The sequence below is a fragment of the Oncorhynchus gorbuscha genome, linkage group LG08 (assembly GCF_021184085.1).
Source record: "Oncorhynchus gorbuscha isolate QuinsamMale2020 ecotype Even-year linkage group LG08, OgorEven_v1.0, whole genome shotgun sequence".
Lineage (NCBI taxonomy): Eukaryota > Metazoa > Chordata > Actinopteri > Salmoniformes > Salmonidae > Oncorhynchus > Oncorhynchus gorbuscha.
In genome coordinates this window covers 29,844,877-29,866,906 of record NC_060180.1, presented here as the reverse complement: position 1 = coordinate 29,866,906, position 22,030 = coordinate 29,844,877, and the positions used below count along the sequence as shown (strand labels likewise).

At 41.3% G+C, this 22,030-nt stretch overlaps 1 protein-coding gene across 4 annotated transcripts in view; it reads right to left on the bottom strand.

Moving 5' to 3' along the window:
* The window catches only part of LOC124041473 (mitogen-activated protein kinase 8-like), a 32,302-nt gene extending 10,922 nt beyond the window's left edge, over positions 1–21,380 (bottom strand). For 3 of the 4 annotated variants that reach the window (XM_046359093.1, XM_046359094.1, XM_046359096.1), the window contains exons 1-2: positions 21,212–21,380; positions 1,010–1,188 (exon numbers count right to left, since the gene is read on the bottom strand). In XM_046359093.1, the coding sequence (XP_046215049.1) occupies positions 1,010–1,137 (128 nt within the window). In that variant the 5' untranslated portion in view covers positions 1,138–1,188; positions 21,212–21,380. The remainder of the gene's footprint in view (positions 1–1,009; positions 1,189–21,211) is intronic. The other variant, XM_046359095.1, reaches the window with a different exon arrangement.
* Positions 21,381–22,030: the final 650 nt, after the last annotated feature.

Sequence of the window (22,030 nt, the reverse complement as noted above, 5' to 3'; positions counted from 1 at the left end):
GTGCACGCTGACATTGTCACCAGGTGTTTCCTCCGACACATTGGTGCGGCTGGCTTCCGGGTTAAGTGGCCATTGTGTCAAGAAGCAGTGTGGCTTGGCTGGGTTGTGTTTCGGAGGATGCATGGCTCTCGACTTTCGCCTCTCCCGTGTCCGTATGGGAGTTGCAGCGATTATTATTATTATAAGACTGTAACTACCAATTGGATACCATGAAAAAGGGGTAAAAAAAACCTTTTTAACTTTTAGGTGTCAGGGAAAATGTATATGGAGTAAAAAGTACATCATTTTCTTTAGGAATGTAGTGAATTAAAAGTAGAAGTTTTCAAAAATATAAATAGTAAAGTACAGTACAGATAGTACAGATACCCCAAAAAACTACTTAAGTCGTACTTTACAGAATTTTTACTTAAGTACTTTATACCAATGCCACCAAATTAGATTTTGTTTTTCAAATGTATCGTGGGGCTGACATTTTCCATCAAGGCACTCTTGAAGAAAACAAATTGATGAACTTGTTGATTAAAATCATTTATTTCTAAATATTTAAAAGCATAACAAACCAACGCCAATGCATTTCGGCATGATGTCAGCCTTCATCTGGGGGTAAAGGTTGTAATGTCCACATGGGGGCTCTATGAATCACATTTGAGTGGCAGAATAACCAATAAGAAAACATGTGACATAAACAAAATAACAGCACAAGGAAATTAAACAGGGGTGTGAACATAAAGTAAATGACATAAGAATAATTCAAATTGGCCCCAATAAATCATACAAATTGCATAAAAGATATATACATAAAAATTACCATACCAATTGAACAATTTGTATTTACTAAGGGGTGACCTTCATCCCCTTTGTTTGTTGCTGCCAGTCATAGACTGCCCTTTTCAAAGAGTACCTTGTACCAAGTCTCCATGGCCTTATAGCTATTACCCATTTGAGCCCACCAGCACATTGTTTTTTCTTCTCAGTAATGAAATAGTAATTGCAAAGTGATTACACTTACCAGACGATTCCCTGTGCTCCTGAGCCAATGGGCCTTAGATTCTGGTAGCGCTTCAGAACTTTGAAGGTGGAATCTCCAACATCTAAACTATAGAACTCCCTCTCTCCTCCTCGCTTGTTTTTATTCATGATGAAACCTGGAGGAGCTACTTTCTGGGCATCCAAACTAGGCTCTCTGTACTATGGACCCGCACACACACACACACACACACAAGAGTGCAAGCACACGTGCACAAACACACACACACACAGAGAAAGAGAGAGAGAGCATAACATATTTTTAGGATACAGAACACAGGTAGCTACGGTATGTTCGGAAGTGCATGTTTCTAGCTTTAAGATCAAATCTGCATTAGGGGAAATAGCACCACGGATCACCCCCAGCGCCATTGTTATTGTTTTGCTGTTGATAAAAACGAAGGAGAGTTGCATTCGGCAGTGTGGTAAAAATAAATAATTAAAAGGGCATATTCTGCTGTCCTATCGTGAGTGCAATGATGTCACATAAAAAATGTTTGAGGTTTGCAATCACTTCTTTATTGTAGTAATATTCCGAACGGACATGGCAGTTTCACAAATTAAGGATTCCAGCTTTAACCTATTATTCTTATTAACCTTATCCAATGCTACAGTTTCCTTTTTTAAACCTAAAAGGCTTAAAAATCAGATGATCAGATGTTTTCAAAACTCAGAAGCAATCTTCTTTTGAGATAAGTCCATGTCCCAGGCCATGTGTATATGCCACAATCAAAAATGAATGGAGAAGATAAGCACCTTGCAATTTCCAGATCTGTGGTGCTTATCTTTCAATGATTTTGTTGGTTGAGGTATTGTATATACAGTGCCTAGTGAAAGTCTTCACTCCCTTGCACAGTTGTCACATATTGCTGCCTTAAATTAAAATCTAAAAAGGAATATAAAATTATTTATTTTTTCTACAGATCTACATAAACTGCTCCACATTTTCAAAGCGTAAGACAGTTTGTAGACGTGCGGAAATGAATAAAAAATAGAAAACGAAGATATTTGAATTGCGTAAGTCTTTACACACCTTCCTGGGTGAAGAGCAAATATTTTCCTGAAGAAAAAAGCCCTCCATTTATTGAATGGTGTCCATCTGTTCGCATAAGTAGTGGTTCTCATTATTTAATAATAACTTACACTGTCTTTGTAAGGTCCCTCTGTTAGATAGTGATATGCAAACAATGATTCAACCTCAGAGCCACCAATTAGTTTTAAAAACATGTCAGTGATTCATTTTTAGACAGGGGAGGTTCCAAAATATTTCATAGACACTGAAAAGTTTGGGCGGCAAGTAGCCTAGCGGTTAGAGCATTGGTTCAGTAACCGAAAGGTTGCTAGATCTAATCCCTGAGCTGAGAAGGTAAAAATCTGTCGTTCTGCCACTGAACAAGGCAGTTAACCCACTGTTCCTAAGCCATCATTGTAAATAAGAATTTGTTCTTAGCTAACTTGCCTAGTTAAATAAAGGTTAAATATATATATAAGAACTAACACTTGTTTTTCCAGAGGGAAAATTACACACATTTTAAGACATATGACACACCAGCTGTCCACAAGGTGTTGTGTGTTCCTGAGTGGTCCAGTCTCAGTGCTGACATAAATCTGTTTAAAAACCTGAGATAAGACTTGAATATTGCTGTCCATAAATGATCCCCAAACAAATTGACTTAGCTTCAGCAATTTTGCCAAACACAAAGGATATATACTCAAGAGGACTGTTATTAGCATGTTTAACCACTCGTCTGTAAATGGTAGATTATCAGACACTCAACAAGGTCTGATTTAATTATTAACTGAAGCAGGATACAAGTGGGAAATATAATGATCCAGTCCATTAAGAAAATTGGAGGCCCCTTACACTTCAGTGTTGTGATGCAAAAATTAGAGCAAAATGTACAGCCCATCGAATTAAAAAGGCATTGTCTGACATTGTTCATTCAGACATTTTTTTTACATGGACGACACATATAATAATATAAAGGAAAGTACTGGAAACAATAGAAAATATGGGAAACCAGGCCTGCTATTCATAGCTGACTTGCCTGGTCATTTCAATTTGAGAGAATCTCTTATAAAATGGGTTAAAATCATGTATAGTAAAATAGTAAATAATGGCTACATCTAAGAAAGTATTAAACTGTCAAGAGGAGTAAAACAAGGTTGTCCACTATTGGCATACATGTATGTTAGCTATTAAATTCAGGTCCAACAATGATATCAAGGGATTAGAAATGTGGTGTCATTGTTTGCTGATGATTTAAATCCTCAGAGGATCTCTGGATTACAAACCAATTTTGGTAAATTTACTCTATTATGTCTTTGATCTTTTTTTTTACATTACCGTGTAGTTTACCAATAAAATGGTCTGATGGTGATGTGGATATACTCTGTATACATATTGTCATGTTTTGTCATTTATTATCTTGTCTTGTCCCTGTGCTTCCCATTCTATTCGTTTCCCTCTGCTGGTCTTATTAGGTTCTTTCCTCTTTCTATCCCTCTCTCTCCCCCTCCCTCTCTCACTCTCTCGCTCTCTTCTCTCTATCGTTCCGTTTGCTCCCAGCTGTTCCTATTCCCTAATCATCATTTAGCCTTCCCACACCTGTTCCCGATCCTTTTCCCTGATTAGAGTCCCTATTTCTCTCCTTGTTTCCCGTACTGCCAACACGGATCCTCATTTATAATTCACCGTGCTGTGTCAATGTTTTGCCCTGTCGTAATCGTGTTTCCCTCAGATGCTGCGTGGTGAGCAGGTGTCTGAGTCTGCTAGGTTCAAGTGCCTTCCCGAGGCAACCTGCAGTTCTCGATCAAGTCTCCAGTCTGTTCTTGTCTTTACGTGTAGTATTATGCTTTTTGTTTTGTAAAGTTTATTCTGGATTAAATACTCTGTTTTCGCCAAGTCGCTTTTGGGTCCTCATTCACCTGCATGACAGAAGGATCCGACCAGGAATGGACCCAGCGACTACAGACGCTCGTAACACTGCCGTCGAGATCCAAGGAGCCATGCTGCAGACACGAGCAGGAATTGTCTGCTGCTCGCCATGCCGTGGAGAACCTGGCCGCTCAGGTTTCCGACCTCTCTGGACAGTTCCAGAGTCTTGGGTCTCGTGCCACCTGTTACTTCCTGGCCTGCCGAGCCTCCAGAACCTAGGGTTAATAACCCACCTTGCTACTCCGGGCAGCCCACTGAGTGCCGCTCCTTTCTCACCCAGTGTGAGATTGTGTTCTCTCTCCAACCCAACACATACTCTAGAGAGAGAGCTCGGGTTGCTTACGTCATTTCACTCCTTACTGGCCGGGCCCGAGAGTGGGGCACAGCTATCTGGGAGGCAAGGGCTGATTGTTCTAACAATTACCAGAACTTTAAAGAGGAGATGATTCGGGTTTTTGACCGTTCAGTTTTTGGTGGGGAGGCTTCTAGGGTCCTGGCTTCCCTATGCCAAGGTGATCGATCCATAACGGATTACTCTATAGAGTTTCGTACTCTTGCTGCCTCTAGTGACTGGAACGAGCCGGCGCTGCTCGCTCGTTTTCTGGAGGGACTCCACACAGTGGTCAAAGATGAGATTCTCTCTCGGGAGGTTCCTTCCTGTGTGGACTCTTTGATTGCTCAATCGCCATCCGCATAAAGACGGGTAGATTTTCGTCACCAGGCTCGTGGAAGAGAGCTCCATCGCAACCATCTCCCTCCTCTGGCTCTGAGACTGAGCCCATGCAGCTGGGAGGATTAAAATCTCGACTAAGGAGAGGGAACGGAGGATCACCAACCGCCTGTGCCTCTATTGCGGATTTGATGGACATTTTGTTAATTCATGTCCAGTAAGAGGCCAGAGCCCATCAGTAAGCGGAGGGCTACTGGTGAGCGCTACTACTCAGGTCTCTTCATCTAGATCTTGTACTACTATGTCGGTCCATCTACGCTGGACCGGTTCGGGTGCACATGCAGTGCCTTGATTGACTCTGGGGCTGAGGGTTGTTTCATAAAGAAGCATGGGTTCGGAAACATAACATTCCTTTCAGACAGTTAGACAAGCCTACGCCCATGTTTGCCTTAGATGGTAGTCATCTTCCCAGTATCAAATTTGAGACACTACCTTTAACTCTCACAGTATCTGGTAACCACAGTGAGACTATTTCTTTTTTGATTTTTCATTCACCTTTCACACCTGTTGTTTTGGGTCATCCCTGGCTAGTATGTCATAATCCTTCTATTAATTGGTCTTGTAATTCTATCCTATCCTGGAACTTATCTTGTCATGTGAAGTGCTTAATGTCTGCCAGCCCCTCCCATTTCTTCTGTCCCCACTTCTCAGGAGGAACCTGGCGATTTGACAGGAGTGCCGGAGGAATATCATGATCTGCGCACGGTCTTCAGTCGGTCCCGAGCCAACTCCCTTCCTCCTCACCGGTCGTATGATTGTAGTATTGATCTCCTTCCGGGGACCACTCCTCCTCGGGGTAGACTATACTCTCTGTCGGCTCCCGAACGTAAGGCTCTCGAGGATTATTTATCTGTGTCTCTTGACGCCGGTACCATAGTGCCTTCTTCCTCTCCGGCCGGGGCGGGGTTTTTTTTGTTAAGAAGAAGGACGGTACTCTGCGCCCCTGCGTGGATTATCGAGGCTGAATGACATAACGGTTAAGAATCGTTATCCGCTTCCCCTTATGTCATCAGCCTTCGAGATTCTGCAGGGAGCCAGGTGCTTTACTAAGTTGGACCTTCGTAACGCTTACCATCTCACGCATCAGAGAGGGGACGAGTGGAAAGAGCGTTTAACATCCGTTAGGGCATTTTGAGAACCGGGTTCTGCCGTTTGGTTCGCCAATGCGCCAGCTGTTTTTCAGGCATTAGTTAATGATGTTCTGAGAGACATGCTGAACATCTTTGTTTTTGTCTATCTTGACGATATCCTGATTTTTTCACCGTCCTCGAGATTCATGTTCAGCACGTTGACGTGTTCTACAGCGCCTTTTAGAGAATTGTCTCTACGTAAAGGCTGAGAAGTGCTCTTTCATGTCTCCTCCGTTACTTTTCTCGGTTCCGTTATTTCCGCTGAAGGCATTCAGATGGATTCCGCTAAGGTCCAAGCTGTCAGTGATTGGCCCGTTCCAAGGTCACGTGTTTATTGCAGCGCTTTTTAGGTTTCGCTAATTTCTATCGGCGTTTCATTCGTAATTAAGGTCAAGTTGCTGCCCCTCTCACAGCTCTTACTTCTGTCAAGACGTGTTTTAAGTGGTCCGGTTCCGCCCAGGGAGCTTTTGATCTTCTAAAAGAACGTTTTCGTCCGCTCCTATCCTCGTAAACTCCTGACGTCACTAGACAATTCATTGATCGAGGTTGTTTTCAAGGCGTGGGAGCCATTCTATCCAAGCGCTTCCAGTCTGACGATAAGGTTCATCCTTGCGCTTATTTTCTCATCGCCTGTCGACATCTGAGCGCAACTATGATGTGGGTAATGTGAACTGCTAAGCCATCCGCTTAGCCCTAGGCGAATGGCGACAGTGGTTGGAGGGGGCTTATCCGTTCAATGATTTTGTTGTTTGGACAGACCATAAGAACCTTGAGTACATCCGTTCTGCCAAACGACTTAATGCCCGTCAAGCTCGTTGGCGTTGTTTTTTCGTTTGAGTTTGTGATTTCTTAAAATCGGGTAAAGAACACCAAGCCTGATGCCTTATCCCGTCTGTTTAGTTCTTCTGTGGCTTCTACTGATCGAGGGGATTCTTCCTTATGGGCGTGTTGTCGGGTTGACAGTCTGGGGAATTGAAAGAAAAGCAAGCACTCACGCACACTGCGTCGCCGAAGATATGTCCTAGTAACCTCCTTTTCGTTCCTGTTTCCACTCGTCTGGCTGTTCTTCAGTGGGCTCACTCTGCCAAGTTAGCTGGTCATCCCGGTGTTCGAGGCACTCTTGCGTCTATTCGCCAATTTTGGTGGCCGACTCAGGAGCGTGACACGCGCCGTTTCGTGGCTGCTTGTTCGGACTGCGCGCAGACTAAGTCGGGTAACTCTCCTCCTGTCGGTCGTCTCAGACCGCTCCCCATTCCTTCTCGACCATGGTCTCACATCGCCTAGACTTCATTACCGGTCTGCCTTTGTTGCGGGGAAGACATGATTCTTACGGTTGTCGATAGGTTCTCTAAGGCGGCACATTTCATTCCCCTCGCTAAACTTCCTTCCGCTAAGGAGACGGCACAAATCATTATCGAGAATGTGTTCAGAATTCATGGCCTCCCGTTAGACGCCGTTTCAGACAGAGGCCCGCAATTCACGTCACAGTTTTGGAGGGAGTTCTGTCGTTTGATTGGTGCGTCCGTCAGTCTCTCTTCCGGGTTTCATCCCCAGTCTAACGGTCAACAAGCAGTTCAGGGCCAATCAGACGATTGGTCGCATACTACGCAGCCTTTCTTTCAGAAACCCTGCGTCTTGGGCAGAACAGCTCCCCTGGGCAGAATACGCTCACAACTCGCTTCCTTCGTCTGCTACCGGGTTATCTCCGTTTCAGAGTAGTCTGGGTTACCAGCCTCCTCTAGGTTCTCTTCCCAGCTTGCCGAGTCCAGCGTTCCCTCCGCTCAGCGTTTGTCCAACGTTGTGAGCGCACCTGGAGGAGGGTGAGGTCTGCAATTTGCCGCTACAGGGCACAGACTGTGAGAGCCGCCAAACAGGATTAAGAGTCCTAGGTATTGTTGCGGCCAGAGAGTGTGGCTTTCCACTCGCAACCTTCCTCTTAACAGCTTCTCGTAAGTTGACTGTTCATTGGTCCGTTCCGTGTCTCCCAGGTCGTCAATCCTGTCGCTGTGCGACTGCTTCTTCCGCGACATCTTCGTCGCGTCCATCCTGTCTTCCATGTCTCCTGTGTTAAGCCCTTTCTTCGCACCCCGTTCGTCTTCCCTCCCCCTCCCGTCCTTGTCGAGCGCACCTATTTACAAGGTACATAAGATCATGGACATGCGTTTCGGGGACGGGGTCACCAATACTTAGTGGATTGGGAGGGTTACGGTCCTGAGGAGAGGAGTTGGGTTCCGTCTCGGGACGTGCTGGACCGTTCACTCATTGATGATTTCCTCCGTTGCCGCCATTTCCTCGAGTGCGCCAGGAGGCGCTCGGTGAGTGGGGGGTACTGTCATGTTTTGTCATTTATTATCTTGTCTTGTCCCTGTGCTTCCCATTCTATTCGTTTCCCTCTGCTGGTCTTATTAGGTTCTTTCCCTCTTTCTATCCCTCTCTCTCCCCTCCCTCTCTCACTCTCTCGCTCTCTCTTCTCTCTATCGTTCCGTTCCTGCTCCCAGCTGTTCCTATTCCCCTAATCATCATTTAGCCTTCCCACACCTGTTCCCGATCCTTTTCCCTGATTAGAGTCCCTATTTCTCTCCTTGTTTCCCGTACCTGTTCGGATCCTCATTTATAATTCACCGTGCTGTGTCAATGTTTTGCCCTGTCGTGTCGTGTTTCCCTCAGATGCTGCGTGGTGAGCAGGTGTCTGAGTCTGCTAGGTTCAAGTGCCTTCCCGAGGCAACCTGCAGTTCTCGATCAAGTCTCCAGTCTGTTCTTGTCTTTACGTGTAGTATTATGCTTTTTGTTTTGTAAAGTTTATTCTGGATTAAATACTCTGTTTTCGCCAAGTCGCTTTTGGGTCCTCATTCACCTGCATGACACATATTCCGAAATAAATTATCTCACTCCAATAAATGTTTATAGATAATATCTTGCTACCATGGACAGGTAAAATGCCTGTCTATTTGTGGGGGAAAAATCACCCTGATTAACACTTTAATCATATCCTTGTTTACCTATTTGCTTATGGTCTTGCCTACACCTAGAGAACAGTTCAAAATTAAATCAGAAAACAGTATTACATTTGATTTGGTACGGCAAGCCAGACAAAATTAAATGGGCCTATTTATCTAATGATATATATTATATAAATAGGCCTGTTTGTAATGAATACTCAGCGAGAAAAATGTGTAGATTAACGCGCAGAGCACAGCAGATGTTTATTAAGCCTTCGCAGAAGGCAGGAATCATGGTCACAGGCAGGCAATGGTCAAACACAGGTAGGCAGTCAAAACCAAACAATACCTCACAACCATACAAACAGAAAGAACTGAACTAAATAGGGAGCTGATGAGACCATGTGAGAAACGAACACGTGAAATCAATGAACAAAAATGAAAGACGGTGCTACGTTCAAGAACACAAAGAAACAGGGCTACGTTCAAGAACATAAAGAAACAGGGCTAGGTTCAAGAACATAAAGAAACAGGGCTAGGTTCAAGAACATAAAGAACACAAGGTTGACTACGAAAACAAAAGCAGAACATTACACCATTTTAATGAATTATTATACAAAATTCACGCAATCAATATCATGTTATTTATATGGGGGATACAACCTTCCCAGCTCTGCAGATTTAGTTGTGAAGAGACAGAATCAGTTGAAGTAATACGGATACAGATTCATCTGCCTCACCTAAAGCCCATTCTTGTGGGAAGCTGTTATAGACTAGAGGTTGACTGATTATGATTTTTCAACGCCGATACCGATACCGATTTATTGGAGGACCAAAAAAAGCCACCCCCGATTAACGTCAATAAAATCTATTTAGCCTCAAATAAATAATGAAACATGTTCAATTTGGTTTAAATAAGGCAAAAACAAAGTGCTGGAGAAGAAAGTAAAAGTGCAATATGTGCTATGTAAGAAAGCTAACGTTTAAGTTCCTTGCTCAGAACATGAGAACATATGAAAGCTGGTGGTTCCTTTTAACATGAGTTTTCAATATTCACAGGTAAGAAGTTTTCGGTTGTACTTATTATAGGAATTATAGGACTATTTCTCTCGATACCATTTGTATTTCATTAACCTTTGACTATTGGATGTTCTTATAGGCACTTTAGTATTGCCAGTGTAACAGTATAGCTTCCGTCCCTCTCCTCGCTCCTACCTGGGCTCGAACCAGGAACACAACGACAACAGCCACCCTCGAAGCAGCGTTACCCATGCAGAGCAAGGGGAACAATCACTCCAAGTCTCAGAGCGAGTGACGTTTCAAACACTATTAGCGCGCACCCCGCTAACTAGCTAGCCATTTCACATCGGTTACACCAGTCTCATCTCGGGAGTTGATAGGCTTGAAGTTATAAACAGCTGCTGGCAAACGCACGAAAGTGCTGTTTGAATGAATGGTTACGAGCCTGCTGCTGCCTACCACCGCTCAGTCAGACTGCTCTATCAAATCATAGACTTAGTTATAACATGATAACACATAGAGATAGGAGCCTTAGGTCATTAATATGGCCAAATCGGGAAACTATCATCTCAAAAACAAGACGTTTGTTCTTTCAGTGAAATACGGAACTGTTCCGTATTTTATCTAACGGGTGGCATCCATAAGTCTAAATATTCCTGTTACATTGCACAACCTTCAATGTTATGTCATAATTACGTAAACATCTGGCAAATTAGGCGGCCCAAATTGTTGCATATACACTGACTCTGCGTGCAATCAACGCAAGAAAAGTGACACAATTTCACCTGTTTAATATTGCCTGCTAACCTGGATTTATTTTAGCTAAATATGCAGGTTTAAAAATATATACATCTGTGTATTGATTTTAAGAAAGGCATTGATGGTCTAATGGTCTAATGTTGTTATGGTCTAATGGTCTAATGTTGTTATGGTCTAATGGTGTTATGGTCTAATGTTGTTATGATCTAATGGTCTAATGTTGTTATGGTCTAATGTTGTTATGGTCTAATGTTGTTATGGTCTAATGTTGTTATGATCTAATGGTCTAATGTTGTTATGGTCTAATGTTGTTATGTTCTAATGTTGTTATGATCTAATGTTGTTATGGTCTAATGGTCTAATGTTGTTATGGTCTAATGGTCTAATGTTCTAATGGTCTAATGTTGTTATGGTCTAATGTTGTTATGGTCTAATGGTCTAATGTTGTTATGGTCTAATGTTGTTATGTTCTAATGTTGTTATGTTCTAATGTTGTTATGTTCTAATGTTGTTATGGTCTAATGGTCTAATGTTGTTATGGTCTAATGTTGTTATGATCTAATGTTGTTATGGTCTAATGGTCTAATGGTCTAATGTTGTTATGGTCTAATGTTGTTATGATCTAATGTTGTTATGGTCTAATGGTCTAATGGTCTAATGTTGTTATGGTCTAATGTTGTTATGTTCTAATGTTGTTATGTTCTAATGTTGTTATGGTCTAATGGTCTAATGTTGTTATGGTCTAATGTTGTTATGGTCTAATGGTCTAATGTTGTTATGGTCTAATGTTGTTATGATCTAATGGTCTAATGTTGTTATGGTCTAATGGTCTAATGTTGTTATGGTCTAATGGTCTAATGTTGTTATGGTCTAATGGTCTAATGTTGTTATGGTCTAATGTTGTTATGGTCTAATGGTCTAATGTTGTTATGGTCTAATGGTCTAATGTTGTTATGGTCTAATGTTGTTATGTTCTAATGTTGTTATGGTCTAATGGTCTAATGTTGTTATGGTCTAATGTTGTTATGATCTAATGGTCTAATGTTGTTATGGTCTAATGTTGTTATGGTCTAATGGTGTTATGGTCTAATGGTCTAATGGTGTTATGGTCTAATGGTCTAATGTTGTTATGGTCTAATGTTGTTATGATCTAATGTTGTTATGGTCTAATGGTCTAATGTTGTTATGGTCTAATGTTGTTATGGTCTAATGTTGTTATGGTCTAATGTTGTTATGGTCTAATGTTGTTATGGTCTAATGTTGTTATGGTCTAATGGTCTAATGCTGTTATGATCTAATGGTCTAATGCTGTTATGATCTAATGTTGTTACGATCTAATGTTGTTATGATCTAATTGTCTAATGTTGTTATGGTCTAATGTTGTTATGGTCTAATGTTGTTATGGTCTAATGTTGTTATGGTCTAATGGTCTAATGTTGTTATGATCTAATGTTGTTATGATCTAATGTTGTTATGATCTAATGGTCTAATGCTGTTATGGTCTAATGGTCTAATGTTGTTATGGTCTAATGTTGTTACGGTCTAATGGTCTAATGTTGTTATCGTAGAATGCAAGTCGCTTTGGATAAAAGCGTCTGCAAATGGCATATATTATTATTATATTATTATTATGTTTATGGTTAGGTACACATTGGAGCAACGATACGAACCACATCGATTATATGCAACACAAGACACGATAAACTAGATAAACTACACTGCTCAAAAAAAATAAAGGGAACACTAAAATAACACATCCTAGATCTGAATGAATGAAATATTCTTTTTAAATACTTTTTTTCTTTACATAGTTGAATGTGCTGACAACAAAATCACACAAAAATTATCAATGGAAATCAAATTTATCAAACCATGGATGTCTGGATTTGGAGTCACACTCAAAATTAAAGTGGAAAACCACACTACAGGCTGATCCAACCCTGATGTAATGTCCTTAAAACAAGACAAAATTAGGCTCAGTAGTGTGTGTGGCCTCTACGTGCCTGTATGACCTCCCTACAATGCCTGGGCATGCTCCTGATCAGGTGGCGGATTACTAAAGCATCCGCCAACTCCTGGACAGTCTATGGTGCAACGTGGCGTTGGTGGATGGAGCGAGACATGATGTCCCAGATGTGTCCATAGCATCAATGCCTTCCTCTTGCAGGAACTGCTGACACACTCCAGCCACATGAGGTCTAGCATTGTCTTGCATTAGGTGGAACCCAGGGCCAACCGCACCAGCATATGGTCTCACAAGGGGTCTGAGGATCTCATCTCGGTACCTAATGGCAGTCAGGCTACCTCTGGCGAGCACATGGAGGGCTGTGCGGCCCCCCAACGAAATGCCACCCCCCACCATGACTGACCCACTGCCAAACCGGTCATGCTGGAGGATGTTTCAGGCAGCAGAACGTTCACCACGGCGTCTCCAGACTCTGTCACGGCTGTGACGTGCTCAGTGTGAACCTGCTTTCCAGTGGCGAAGTTGCCAATTTTGCCAAACGTCCTGCACGGTGTTGGGCTGTAAGCTCCTCCTGCTCCTCCTTGCACAAAGGCAGAGGTAGCGGTCCTGCTGCTAGGTTGTTGCCCTCCTACGGCCTCCTCCACTTCTCCTGTACTGGCCTGTCTCCTGGTAGCGCCTCCATGCTCTGGACACTACGCTGACAGACACAGCAAACCTTCTTACCACAGCTCGCATTGATGTTCCATCCTGGATGAGCTGCACTACCTGAGCCACTTGTGTGGGTTGTAGACTCTGCCTCATGCTACCACTAGAGTGAAAGCACTGTCAGCATTCAAAAGTGACCAAAACATCAGCCAGGAAGCATAGGAACTGAGAAGTGGTCTGTGGTCACCACCTGCAGAACCACTCCTTTATTGGGGGTGTCTTGCTAATTGCCCATAGTTTCCAACTGTTGTCTATTCCATTTGCATAACAGCATGTGAAATGTATTGTCAATCGGTGTTTCTTCCTAAGTGGACAGTTTGATTTTACATAAGTGTGATTGACTTGGAGTTACATTGTGTTGTTTAAGTGTTCCCTTTATTTTTTTGAGCAGTGTAGTAATACCATCAACCATGTGTGGTTAACTAGTGATTATGATTGATTGATTTTTATAAGATAAGTTTAATGCTAGCTAGCGACTTACCTTGGCTTACTGCATTGGCGTAACAGGCAGTCTCCTCGTGGAGTGCAATGTAATCAGGTGGTTAGAGCGTTTGGACTAGTTAACTGTAAGGTTGCAAGATTGAATCCCCCGAGCTGACAAGGTAAAAATCTGTCGTTCTGCCCCTGAACGAGGCAGTTAACCCACCGTTCCTAGGCTGTCATTGAAAATAAGAATGTGTTCTTAACTGACATTCCTAGTTAAATAAATAAACTTGAAATCGGCCCTAATTAATCGGCCATTCCGATTAATCGTTCGACCTCTACTATAGACCACCAAGTGCTAACAGTCAGTATCTGGATAATATGTGTGAAAGGCTTGATAATGTATGTGACATCATCAGAGAAGTATATTTTCTGGGCAATTTAAATATTGACTGGCTATCATATGAAACTACTTATTCCAGTTACTAATAAGCACACACCAGTTAAGAAAATGACTGTAAACGGTTAAATCCCCTTTGATTGAGAGGGATGAGGCAAAAGGTATGGCAATTAAGTCTGGCAGCCCAACTGATTGGCAAACGTACTCCAAATTAAGAAATCATGTGACTAAACTAAATAAAAAAATACAAATAAACTACACTATGAAAGAAAGATAAATTATATAAAGAATGCTAGTAAAAAGCTTTGGTGCACCTTAAATTACATTTTGGGAAAAAGGCCACCTCAGCTCCTTCATATATTGAATCAGATGGCTCATTCATCACAAAGCCCACTGATATTGCAAACTACTTTAATGATTTATTCATTGGCAAGATAAGCAAACTTTGGGATGACATGCCAGCAACAAATGCTGACACTACACATCCAAGTATATCAGACCAAATTATGAAAGACAAGAATTATAATTTTGAATTCCGTAAAGTCAGTGTGGAGAGGTGAAAAAATTATTGTTGTCTATCAACAATGACAAGCCACCAGGGTCTGACAATCTAGATCGAAAATTACTGAGGATAATAGCAGACAATATTACCACTGCTATTTCCTAAATCTTCAATTTAAGCATGTGCCCTCAGACCTGGAGGAAAGCTAAAGTCTCCCTTTACTGGCTCAAATAGCCGACCAATCAGCCTGCTACCAACCCTTTAGTAAACTTCTGGAAAGAAATTGACCAGATACAATGCTATTTTACAGTAAACAAAACATTTCAGCATGCTTAGTGGGAAGGACACTCAACAAGCACAGCACCTACACAAATGATGGATGATTGTCTGAGAGAAATTGATGATAAAATTATTGTGGGGGCTGTAAGACATCAGTGCAGCTTTTGACATTATTGATCATAGTCTACTGCTGGAAAAACTTATGTGTTATGGCTTTACACCCCCTGCTATAATGTGGATAAAGAGTTACTTGTCTAACAAAGAGAGTGTTCTTTAATGGAAGCCTATCAAATATAATCCAGTTAGAATCAGGAATTCCCCAGAGTAGCTGTTTAGGCCCCTTGCTTTTTTCAATTTTTACTAACGACATGCCACTGACTTTGAGTAAAGCCAGAGTTTCTATGTATGCGGATGACACAACACTATACACGTCAGCTACTACAGCGACTGAAATGACTGAAACACTCAACAAAGAGCTGCAGTTAGTTTCAGAGTGGGTGGCAAGGAATAAGTTAGCCCTAAATATTTCTAAAACTAAAAGCATTGTATTTGGAACAAAACACTCACTAAACCCTAATCCTCAACTAAATCTTGTACTAAATAATGTGGAAATTGAGCAAGTTGGGATGACTAAACTGCTTGGAGTAACACTAGATTGTAAACTGTCATGGTCAAAACATATTGATGCAGTAGTAGCTAAGATGGGGAGAAGTCTGTCTATAATAAAGCGATACTCTGCCTTCTTAACAACACTATCAACAAGGCAGGTCCTACAGGCCCTAGTTTTGTCGCACCTTGACTACTGTTCAGTCGTGTGGTCAGGGGCCACAAAAAAGGACTTAGGAAAATTGCAATTGGCTCAGAACAAGGCAGTACTTTTACTTATGAGAAGTATTGACATGTTGAATGCACCGAGCTGTCTCGGACACCCATGCATACACCACAAGACATGCCACAAGAGGTCTCTTCACAGTCCCCAAGTCCAGAATAGAGTATGGGAGGCACACAGTACTACATGACTACATGTAACTCTATTCCACATCAAGTAACTGACGAAAGAAGTAAAATTAGATTTAAAAAACAGATTCAAAAAACACCTGTGAAGCAACACAAACATTGGCACAGACACATGCATACACACACACACACGATAACATACACACTATACGTACACATGGATTTTGTCATGTAGATATGTGGTAGTGGTGGAGTACGGGCCTGAGGGCACACAGTGTGTTGCGAAATCATTAAGACAAAGTGTGTTTAACACATTTTGGTTACTACGTGGTTCCATGTGCGTTATTTTATAGTTTTGATGTCTTCACTATATTATTCTACAATGTAGAAAATAGTCCAATAAAGAAAAACCCTTGAATGAGTAGGTGTGTCCAAACTTTTGACTGGTACTGTATATATATTTGCAAAAAAATCTACAATCTATCTGCAAAATATACAAGCTGATCTACCCCCCCCCCTGCTGCTCCAAGAGTTGCGTAAAGTTGGTGAAATCTGAAATTATTGCTTTTTTAAAGTGTATTTTTGATTTACTTTTAAGTGTAGAGTAGGTTGTGTAAATCAGTTTGGAAAAATCTAATGTAATCCATTTTATATTTAAATATAAGGCAGCAAAATGTGACAACTGTGCAAGGGGTATGAAGAGTTTCCCTAGGGACTAGGACAATGGATGGTGTGGGATGTTGATTCTTCTTAACATAAGACTACTTTTGTGGTATGAGAACACCTGACAAAACCTGAAGCGGAATGTAATGTCCCTTAAACTTTACAAACAGAGGAGGTGGGAGTATACTATATCCTCAGAAGCCACTGGTCTGAGTGTGAACCATAGGTGGTCTACTTCTCTCAATAACTATACATTTGAATATGAAACATGAGCCGAATAATATCTCTCTAAGGGCTCAGGGTTCAATGGGATGGGGTCATACTGATACTGACCCTCCAATGAGTGTTTCCCCCTCTTTCTCTCTCTCCCATCTTCTCACTGATCTATACTGAACAAAAATATAAATGCAACATGTAAAGTGTTGATCCCATATGTCATTAGTTGAAATAAAAGAGCACAGAAATGTTCCATAACCACAAAAAGCTTATTTTGTTAATTTCTCTACCATAAGCCTTCTTAACAACACTATCAACAAGGCCTCCAACGTTGTTTTAGAGAATTTGGCAGTACATCCAACCAGCCTCACAACAGCAGACAACGTGTAACCACGTCAGCCCAGGACCTCCACATACCGGCTTCTTCACTTACGGGATCGTCTGAGACCAGCCATCTGGACAGCTGATGAAACTAAGGAGTATTTCTGCCTGTAAAAAAGCCCTTTTGTGGCAAAAAAACTCCTTATGATTAGCTGTGTCTGGCTCCCCAGTGGGTGGGCCTGGTTACCAAGTGAGTGGGTCTATGCCCTCCCAGGCCCACTCATGGCTGCACCCCTGCCCAGTCATGTGAAATCCATAGATTAGGGCCTAATTCATTTATTTAAATTGACTGATTTCCTTATATGAACTGTAACTCAGTAAAATCCTAAAAAAATGTTGAATGTTGCATTTATATTTTAGTTCAGTGTAAGTTTTCATTACTGTCTTAAGCCCAGTCTGAACTGGACTAAAGCCCAGAGACATTGGCCCGATTTGACTACATTGAAAATACATATTTTGTAACCATCGGATAGTAACGTCTGCGTTCACCTATCATGTCAGGCAGCCTAGTGGTAGCCTCGTGGTTAAGTGCATTGGGATAGTAACTGAAAGATTGCTGGTTTGAATCCCTGAGCCGACGAGGCAAAAAAATATTTTGATGTGCCATTGAGAACTTAATCCTAATGCTCTGGATAAGAGTGACTGCTAAATGACTTCAATTGTAAATCAATGATTTCCCTCCATTTTGAAATACACCCTTCTTTAACATTGGAGGGAACAGCCACTAAGGGTTTCATTTAGCTTTCACATATCTTATCAGTTCAAAACTGTGGTTTCCCAAGGAAGGGAGGGACGGAAGCATGCAATTGTGATTAGTCCATCATAATAGGGCTAAATATGTTTCAGCCCATGCTGTTTCCTCTGACATCCCGACTGTCCTGCTTACGTCACACTTGCGCATCAGAGACGTCCCCCGCCGTGTCAAAGTAAACACTCAGCTTCACACACACACACACACACACACACACACCCACACAGCGTTACAGTAATTATTTATATCAATCATCAGACAGAAGCCAGGCATTCATACGATCATGGTTCAGATGGATCAGGTGAGTGGATGGAGTGTGATGCTTAGCGTACTGCTTTTAATTGTAGGTTATATAACCTGCATGGGTATACTGTAAGTCTGAATGAATAAATTAACAATTGCTGTATAATGATCACAAACATACTATGGTTAATGAATAAAGCATAACATTCTGTAGCCAACTTATGCTATACCAATTGAGCTGATGTTCTACTTAGCTCTTGGATGATGTCAATTACTGTAAGATGCAGTTACCAGTGAACAGTAACACCTGTTAATGTATTACAGTGACTGTTTATTATGTGTAATCATTACGTGACAAAAGGATGAATACGGGCTATAAATGCAGTATCTTATCTTTCCACTTCAGTCAGTGGCTGGCTGCACCAACAGCAGCTCTCTTTCTCTCTCCCCCTTTCTATAGCTCCCTCCTCCTCTCTCTCCTTTCTCTGTCCATCTCCACTTGGCATTATTAGGTAGGTCTATCAAGGGCCTATGAGTCAGGCCGGCAGCTACACTTCTACAGCCCTGCAATTACAGTCAGGGGCCCTCCACTCCAGTTGTCTTCATAATTAACATGATAAACAGCCCGTCAACACTGACAGTCAATCCTGAGCCCCACCAATACAGGGACTGACTAGAGCGTATATCCGACAAAACATCCACAATAATAATAATATATGCCATTTAGCAGACGCTTTTATCCAAAGCGACTTACAGTCATGTGTGCATACATTCTACGTATGGGTGGTCCCGGGGATCGAACCCACTACCCTGGCGTTACAAGCGCCATGCTCTACCAACTGAGCTACAGAAGGACCACATTATTATTATTAAAACATCCACAATTATGAATCTCCCCTCAAGATATTAAAGGGGCAATCCAGTCACAAATGTGATTTCCCTGTGTTTTACACATATTTCCACACTATGAGTTTGGAATAATACTCATAATAATTGTGAAAATTATGATCGTGCCATTTTAGTGTAAGAGCTGTTTGAAAAGACCACCTGCAATTTCTGCTTGTTTGCACGGGTGGGGTTTTTGGACCACCTGGCGACATCACCAGGTGGTGTAAGTTAATACACCAATAACAAAGAGTTTTCCCTTCTCTCTGTTGATGCACTATGCAGATATCGCTCCGCCATTTCCTGGTTGCTAAAAGTCTAATAGATCACTTAATTTCAGTTTATGTGACAAAACAAGCAAGTATAGTGTAGAGAATCACTGGGGATGGGGAGGGACATGCATATAGAAATAGAACACATAGAACAGATCTACCATGTCATAAACTTGCTTTCAATGAGAATGACAGATCTATAACACACATTTCTATGTGAATTTGGTTACATATTGCAGTTAGTTAATAGCAGCTGATTTTCAGGTTACATATCCCTCCCATTAGGCTCCTCCAATTAGGCCCTTCACTCAGGCCACTCCCAGACAGTCCTAGCTAAATTATTTATTGAGAAATTGCTTTTTGCTAAGAACCTATTTTGTTTCCTTTTTACAATTTTAATTGAAAACAATTACTTCATTTATGTTACCTAAAAATTATTTGATATTGACACAAAAACAGCTGCATTCGACCTTTAATACAGTATAACTAAGCAATAAATAACATTGGAACATACACATAAACCGTCTCATTAAATTCCTACATTTCCCTCTGTATTTTTATATAGAATAATAGATTGTTCACCAGTGTCATTACCTATATGGGCTTAATCTCTACGGGATCGGGGTCCCCCCCACGCAATGGTTGAGCTAACATAGGCTAATGTGATTAGCATGAGTAACAAAATAAATCCCAGGACATAGACATATGTGATATGGGCAGAAAGCTTAAATTCTTGTTAATCTAACTACACTGTCCAATTTACAGTAGCTATTACAGTGAAAGAATACCATGATATTGTTTGAGGAGAGTGCACAATTATGAACTTGAAAATGTATTAATAAACCAATCAGGCACATTTGGGCAGTCTTGATACAACATTTTGAACAGATATGCAATGGTTCATTGGATCAGTCTAAAACGTTGTACATACACTGCTGTCACCTAGTGGCCAAAATCTAAATTGCGCATGGGTTGGAATAATACATTATGGTCTTTCTCTTGCATTTGAAAGATGGTACAAAAAAAAACACAACAAAGAAATTATGTTTTTTTCTTTGTATGATCTTTAACCAGATATAATGTGTTATATTCTCCTACATTAATTTCACATTTCCACAAACTTCAAAGTGTTCCTTTCAAATGGTATCAAGAATATGCATATCCTTGCTTCAGGTCCTGACAGACAGGCAGTTAGATTTGGGTATGTCATTTTAGGTGAAAACTGAAGAAGAAAAAAAGGGTTGGATCATTAAGAGGTTTCTAAGTCTTGAACATGTTATTGTATAAGTGGGTGGGTATACAGATAAAACCATAAAATAATATAGGCCTATTCTGGCACTAGACTATATGTAAATACTAGGCCTATACTTTCCAATTGTTATTGTACCTTAAATATATCCCAGGCATAGCTGCCTTCATCATAACATTGTACACTGAACATCGTGTTGCCAAGACTTCAAGAATGACAGAGGGAAGATCTTCAGGCTTAAATATCGACAATTCAGTTTATAATTCAGTAGTGATCAATTGATTTAATGGCCCTGACAATCCCCGGTATGTAACTACAGTCATGATAACCTTGGCCAGCCGACCCTTTATCGTTATATGTGACTGCCAGGTAAAAACAAACACAGGTGCCTTGAAAACATGACAATAATATGACAATAACCAACCTCGCTACAATGTAGCAAGTGAGTCTATACTTCCAAAGCCGGCTTTTTGGTAATAGCCTGGTTATTACAGCTTGTATGTAGCCGAGCCTATGCGATGCAGTATTGTGCTACACATAGCAGGATAACTTATTTTGAGCGCTATCTATGCCAATCCAACAATCGAAATCATCGTGGACCAGCAACATTAAATCCTGGACACATTGTGCTTTTAGCTAAATATGATAGAATAAATTGCACAATTCTAATCTATTTCCAACAAACAGCATCTGTAAATTGTGTGCGGTGCGGCGAAAACGACCCTCCCCCACAGCTAAACAATACCATGGACAGCGGCGCGGAAACATAAGGCTTACCTCCGTCAACAAAATACAGAATGTCAGTACTGGATTAGCCACAAAAGTCCGAGTCCTCGAAGATGAATTAAGTTGAATTATTTGGATAATAAATGATGGCTATTCTGTTGTCCTGCTACAAAACATGACCTCACGGAATGCACTACAATCTCTCTGCATTGACAGGCCGAGCGCGCACTGCAAGAAGACATGCGTACTACGTCACTAAAGCCCTACGCATCCGTGAGATAGGAGCTACCGCCCTATCCTTTCCTTTTATCAATAGAAATACATACAAAAATATCCTCTTCCCTGTAATGAATAAAATCAATACAAAAATCAGTACAAATCTCTCTCTCATACGCACATTATAGGCATACCTCAACCCTTTTGGCTGAATGCTGGTTTTAAGGCCTGTCTATTTGGGATGGTACCATATCAAATGATTATCTTCCACACAACAGCCAATCCACAGACTTTGCAATTATATTTATACAGGCCTATTCATCCACCTCTGTTTTGGAATGCTCGGAGACTGATGGCAGACATGCTGCGACAGAGGCAGTAAACTGAGGGGTAATGAAACGAGAACATAAGAATGTCAGCTTTGGCACAGAGCCAATGAGTTAGTACATTCACACTAATGAGTCATGCCAGTAGTTATTTACACAATGCCAGCGGGTCAAAAGTCAGACAGAAAGGGTTAAAACACAAAGCGAAGTACAGTGCATTAGGGAAGAATTCAGAACCCCTGACTTTTTCCATATTTCGTTACGTTACAGCCTTGTTCAAAAATTGAATCAATCTACAATCTATGGGCTCCCGAGTGACGCAGTGGTC